Genomic DNA, 6,571 nt, shown 5'->3' with positions numbered 1-6,571 from the left:
TTTCTTTTGAAATACTGGATACTCTGACCTTTCAGGCCTCTAAAAGTCCTGAAAATGAACCAATCTGAGAAAGAAAAATCCCTTATTGGTTGAACTGCTCAACGTTTGTGTCCATAACAAATAGGGCAAATTAGATAGGGCTCATGACTTTTAAAATAAATTTGAAGGGGTGACACGTCTAAAACATTGGGAATCACTCCTATAAAATGTATATTGTCATTGTAGGGAGTTTCGGCGCTTTGGTGATGATCTCTACATGCGACACAACACCTGTGAAGATGCTGCCTGAAGCTGTGACAGATAAGGACAACATGAGAAAACCGGAGGAAGTCTTCTTGAAAAGCCATATTTATTTATCTATGATTTAGGAACTATGGGTTGCTCATGTTTTTGTGGGTGCATCTCCACTTGACAAAAGTACTGTCATGATTTTATAAGCCACAGGTGTTTATGTTTTTTTTGTTTTAAAGATAATCCACCATGATTAAACGGTGGCTTTTAGCCCTGTCGGCCCGGGTCGGCCTCACTGTGCTGGGCCTCTGCTGCTGTCTGTCCCTGTTCTACCTCCTCGCCTGTAAACCCACGTCTCACAGCAGCCAGCAGTCTCTGCTGTGGTCTGGTGGGGCCACCAGTAAAGAAGGATACATGGCCTTGTTGCAGGAGAGGGAGGACTCTCACAGACATTACATCAACAGCCTGACGAAGCAGATAGCCCAGCTGAAAGAAGCTCTCCAGGAGAGGACGCAGCAGCTTCAAGAGTCCCTGGAGAAAGCTAAAACAAGAGGGATTCTGCCTCAGGGTCTGGAGAGTCTGCACAAAACCCCGACACAGACTGACCTTAAGGTATAGGAAAACATGATACAGGATGGTGCAGATGCAGAATAGATTCAGGAGTAATGTGTGCTGATGAGATACATGAAGTGTGACGTTATAGATGTAGTAGTAAATGTTACATCATGTCCTCCAGGATTTCCTACGCTCCCAGCTGAACCAGGCAGAGGTGAACTCAGGTGTAAAGCTGCTCAGCGAATATGCAGTGATTCCTTTTGACACTTTCACCCTGCGGAGGTGAGTGGGCCAGCCGTTTATCGGTAAGGACAACTTTAGAGCTATAAGGGCCTCCAGGAGTACTTCTGATGTCTTACCTCATGCCTCTTCATTGAATGTTTTGTTTTGTGTCACTCAGGGTGTACCAGCTGGAGACAGGACTGACAAGGCACCCAGAGGAGAGGCCTGTGAGGAGAGACCGCAGAGACGAGCTGATAAGCACAGTGGAAACAGCTCTGCACGTCCTGAACGGACATCAGCAACACACTGACAACACCAGACGGAAGCGCACATACTCCCCTTCAGACTTCATAGAGGGTAAGAAAGATTTCACTTCATTCATTCATCTTCATATGTTTAATCTTGGTGGATGGCAGGAAAACCTCAGAAAAAGTAACCCCCATCAACAGCTGGATAAAGTAGATGGCCTACACATAGATGCCTATGATTTTTTTCATGTTGATTGAAGAAATTTAAGATGTAAGAGTTGTTGTTTGTGTAAATCTACAAAACACACAACGTGTGCTGCATCAATCTAATCCATGCTTGCTCTCATGCTCTTATGTCACCATTTTTCTGGCTCTGATTGGTTAGTTGTTTTTCCAACCAGGCAAACGGCTGTTAATGAACAGAACACCAAGACCTTTGAATGTGGTTGAGTTCCAAATTGCATACTTTTCTTTTCACTTTTAGTATGCACTGCAGCTGCCCTTACAAAGTACGTACTGTTGCAAGCAATATGCATACGATTGGGACATACTACTGTACTTCTTCATAACTGGCATTTTTGGCATACTGCGTTTGACAATGGAATCAGTCAGAGAGTGATTCAGAGGTCTGGAACCAGAGTAGGAAACTAGAACATCCAGAGAAAACCACAATGGGAAAAAGGGTGAACTATGCAAAGGTCAAGGTATAAATCTATGAGTGTTATCTTTTCAAGGTTCATTTATTGTAGCAGGGTTGCACAACAAAATGCTTTGCATCCACAGTGGGGGAAAATATTAAATGAATATTTTCAAAAACCTACTGTATGCGTTTTGTAAGTAGTAGTAAAGTCCTCATTTTTTTCACTCATGAAAAAATTAAAGTTAAAAGTGTCTTCTAAAAGTTAATGTTTAATCTTAGAGTGAAAGTGTTATATAATCGCTGGTTACTACATCTTTTCTATTTCCATTAAACCCAGTACAATCTTACAGCACCCCGTCAGCCTCTGTACAAAACAGGTGCTCCTTTATTAACATCTTTAAAACATTTGTTTCCCCATAAGTTCCTTAAACTGTCCTAGGAAATTATAGAACTATATGATTTGGAATTAATTATAGGGACAATAGAGAAATATTTACGATAGAGTAAGTGTAGTTTAGTTTGTTGTTAACCTGCTTGGCACAGGCTAAAAGACTTTCACTCTCTTAATTGAAATTAATTAATGGAAAATGCACCAATTAAACACTATGTCCAGTTTCCCTGCATTACTGTCATATATCAGTTAAATTATAGGAAGAAATATGGGACCAATAAAATAAAGTGCTGTCTGTCTCTGTCATAGGGTTGACCCGTACAGAGCGGGACAGAGGAACCGTTTACGAGCTGATGTTTAAAGGCGCCGGCCCGCAGGACTTCACACAGCTCATGCTCTTCAGGCCATTTGGTCCCATGATGAAGGTGAAGAGCGAGAGTGTGGACATACGCAGCATGCTCATTAACATCATCGTACCTCTTTCCAAGAGGCCGGACGCATTCAGGCAGTTCATCAACAACTTCAGGTATCATTTGGAAATTTAATTCAAGCAGACACCCACTCACACCAACTGAGATTGTATCAGGACGTTATTGATCTTACACTTAAAGTAGTATTTGGAGGGTGCCCGGATAGCTAAGTTGGTAGAGCGGGTGCCCATATATAGAGGTTTACTCCTTGACACATGCTGAGTGCATCCTTGTCTTAATACTGTAGTAGCTTGGTAGAAAGCCAATAAGAATACTCTCCGCTTTAGATACAATTGGAAGTTTATATATATTTAAAAGGTGTGAGTCTAATTGTTGTCCTTACCTAAAAACAAAATGATAATTTATCTCTGGATAAAGTAGTAGCCTATAGAAGTGGGCCTAACACATGGTTATTTGTATAAATCGTATGATGTTTTTGGTTCAGAGAGGTTTGCATCCGGCTGGACGGCAGGGTGCATCTGACTGTGGTCTACTTTGGTCGCGATCAGATAGACCAGGTGAAAGCCATGCTGGACCAGACCACCAGGTAATGTAGTCATTTTACAGTTTAATCATCAGCTAATGTGTGTTAAAGTAAACCATATTCACCTACAATATTGTCCTCTGATCTCTGACCTATTTTCTCTTATATTCCTTAAAAGCTCCTACAAATATTTAGTCTACAAATGCAAATCTCTTGTTCATATAATTTAGGTAAAGTCGCTCCAGGTTTTGTGTCTGGATGACAACAGATTTTCATTTCCAGTTTCTAAATTTTGGTAAATTATTATTCGCGGTCCTGGTCTTCTTATTATTTTTTGTTGGTATTTGTTTTAGGGTCACATTTATCTTAGTATCTAAGTAAATTCCCAATTTAAAACAAAATCCTAAACTGTGTTTCGAGTCTTAAACAAGTCACTATGCGCCCCTTCACCAAATGTAAGGCCATTTAAATTTAGTAAAAGTACAGTAGGACAGTACATTTACAGAAATGCTTTTAAGATTTTGTATTTATTACTTTCAAATAAAAAATTTAAAGCAAAATGCCTCTGTACTGTACATTAGTCCTGTGATACAATTACAGTCAATTGAAATTTGTGAACTGAATGTTTTTCTATCCATTTTTGGTTGACCAGAGTGAGTCAGTCTTTACATTTGAATGTGATAATCTAAAAGGCTTTATGATTTAGTCAAATTTAAAGTTATCAGATTCGTAACCTGAGATGAAGACATGTAACTCGAGTCCACACCTCTGGAAAGATAATAACGTGCAATGGCACTGATTACTTAATTAATTAATATTAACAGAATTAATGCAATTACTGCAAGACTATATGGAAATCTGTCTTTTCTTCTCTGCTCTTTTGGAATTTACTTTCACAAATGTGTCTAAAAACTGATTAAAAAAATTGAAAAAGAGTATGGGAGCAAAATACCATAGATCCTCTATCAGCAACTAACATATATAATGCTGCAACAGTGTGACGAGACTTTATGTCTGCAGGTTGGTTGTTTTGAAATGATTATTCACTAAACATTTAAAATTAAAAGCCTCAGATGCATCAGAGTACCTGTCTGAGTAAAGAGAGATGATGTTTTTTCTTCTTCTTCTCTCCCTCAGAGAGACTCGGTTCAGGAGCTTCACTTTGATCCAGCTGAATGAGGAGTTTTCTCGTGGTCGGGGCTTAGAAGTGGGCGCCAGGGCTTGGAGGCGCAGTCAGAATGTCCTGCTCTTCTTCTGTGATGTTGACATCCACTTTACCGCCGACTTCTTAACTTCCTGTCGTCTCAACGCTGAACCTGGTGAGCGAGAGGATTAATTAAACATTTATGCATGAGCTTTGCCAACACATATGAAACATTTCAATACCTTCCAGAGATGTTATCCAGCCTTGATTCATACTATAATCTGTTGCTACAAGGATAAAACAACTTAGGTTAAAGATTTGGTTGATGATGGTGAATAATGACACCATTAAATATTGTCTTGCTCTAGTGGCTGTAATTCTGCACCAAGGCTGAATTTTGGGAAAGAGACTTCAGATACAGTATTATGGGACCACTAAGGCCTATATAAAAGCATGCAAAAAGCAGCATGTCATAGGACCTTTAAAACCTCTGTTGTGGCTGATTAGACCTCTGCTCATGTTGAAGTGAGCCGGAACTTATATGGGAATTTATTAGGTCACACATCTTTTCTACCAAAAATAATAAAGCTGTCATTTGTCCTGTACTAACAGGCGCAACAAAGCTAACAAGAGACTCAGGAAGATATCAATCAATCAGTCTATATACTCCCACACAGTCCTGGGATGAGGTCTAATCAGACAGATTAAAGTGATGGTTCGGAGTAATTTCACCCTAGGGTCCTTTGCACCATGACCTTGAGCCAAACAACCCCCCAGAAGCTTTTTTCACCTGGGTGGAACAGTGGGAGAGTTAGCGTTATCAGCTGAATAGCTTAGTGCAGGCGCTAATGGATCCATATCTCATAAATGACCCCACTATGCCCGAAATGATACCAAACTTCTACAGTAGTACAAAATAGCATTCAGTCAGTATGTCTTTGTTCAAGCCTGGTGGTTGTTGTTGTACCCAGTTCTTAATATTTTCGCTCCAGTCAAACATCTGCTGTTGCTGCCAGTAATGAAAAATGCATCACCTTCTGGCTGCCAGGTGTTTAAAACAGAAAATATGTATTACTGTAGATCGATGGTGTTTTATTATGTTTGTTTTTTTTAAACTGTTTTTGTCTCTAGGTAAGAAAGTGTACTATCCAGTGCTCTTTAGCCAGTACAACCCATCTATTATCTATAGTAATCAGACAATTCTACCCTCTGTTCAACAACAACTGGTAGGTAAACAATCTAAATATACAATAATAAATATACAAAATATACAAACAACTACATTAACTTGAATTGTCAAAATGATTTGCTCTCTTTGTCTCAGGTGATAAAGAAGGAAACTGGATTCTGGAGAGACTTTGGGTTTGGCATGACATGCCAGTACAGGTCTGATTTCCTCAACATAGGTAATGGGAAAGCTTGTGTCATCACTAATTTCTTTAATAGTTTTGTAAGACATAACACAATTAAATATTACAATACACATAGCCTACTGTCTAGTAATGAAATTACAGGATTATGTATTTTATATAAAATGCCACTATTCTCTCTATAACAGATGGCATTGTCTTTTTAGTTAATACCCAATGATGCAACAGTAGTTGTACATAATGTAAAAAGTATAATGTAAAAACACTGTGTTTTGACTACCATTTCTCTAACTGTGTTAAAGCTCTTTCACTCCCTGATATGTTGTTAGTTTACACATTTGAATGATATCTGTCTGCTTAATCCCATTTCCTTGTTTTATTTTAAAAACGTCAAATTAAGGAAACAAGATTCTCTTAAAATGCTGTTTTTGACTATGATTTTAACTCAGCCATTGAACCTAAAGTGAAGTTATATGCTTCTCCTGATTCTCGTTGTCTCACTGCACTACTAAACCTTTCTACTTCCTGGCAGGGGGTTTTGACCGTAACATCAAAGGTTGGGGGTTGGAGGATGTGCACCTGTACAGGAAGTACCTTCACAGTAAGCTGATAGTGATTCGCTCTCCGTCCAGAGGCCTTTTCCACTTGTGGCACGAGAAGAACTGTGCAGACGAGCTCCCTCCAGACAAATACAAGATGTGTATGCAGACCAAAGCCATGAGCGAAGCCTCGCACGGCCAGCTGGGGGAGCTGTTTTTCAAACGAGAGATTGAGGTTCATTTGAGCTCCCAGAAGCAGATGGACAGAGGAACATGA

General features: G+C 39.5%; 1 protein-coding gene across 1 annotated transcript; it reads left to right on the top strand.

Moving 5' to 3' along the window:
* The first annotated feature begins 480 nt into the window (after window positions 1–480).
* Window positions 481–6,571, top strand: LOC114556240 (chondroitin sulfate N-acetylgalactosaminyltransferase 1). The gene is made up of 9 exons (XM_028579151.1): window positions 481–843; window positions 968–1,068; window positions 1,187–1,365; window positions 2,597–2,813; window positions 3,203–3,304; window positions 4,379–4,560; window positions 5,517–5,611; window positions 5,710–5,791; window positions 6,288–6,571. Exons 1-9 carry the CDS (start codon window positions 481–483, stop codon window positions 6,569–6,571), a joined length of 1,605 nt encoding a protein of 534 aa, XP_028434952.1.

The sequence above is a fragment of the Perca flavescens genome, chromosome 5 (assembly GCF_004354835.1).
Source record: "Perca flavescens isolate YP-PL-M2 chromosome 5, PFLA_1.0, whole genome shotgun sequence".
In the NCBI taxonomy this organism is placed as follows: Eukaryota; Metazoa; Chordata; class Actinopteri; order Perciformes; family Percidae; genus Perca; species Perca flavescens.
Note: the sequence above shows the minus strand (reverse complement) of the source record. Positions and strands in the feature narration are given on the sequence as shown.

Bases quoted from the DNA above. Each gene is read 5' to 3' on its own strand.
- LOC114556240 (XM_028579151.1), top strand. From the start codon at position 481: ATGATTAAACGGTGGCTTTTAGCCCTGTCGGCCCGGGTCGGCCTCACT. The intron at 3,305-4,378 runs GTAATGTAGTCA...TCTCTCCCTCAG, and splicing joins ATGCTGGACCAGACCACCAG to AGAGACTCGGTTCAGGAGCT. The intron at 5,612-5,709 runs GTAGGTAAACAA...TCTTTGTCTCAG, and splicing joins CCTCTGTTCAACAACAACTG to GTGATAAAGAAGGAAACTGG.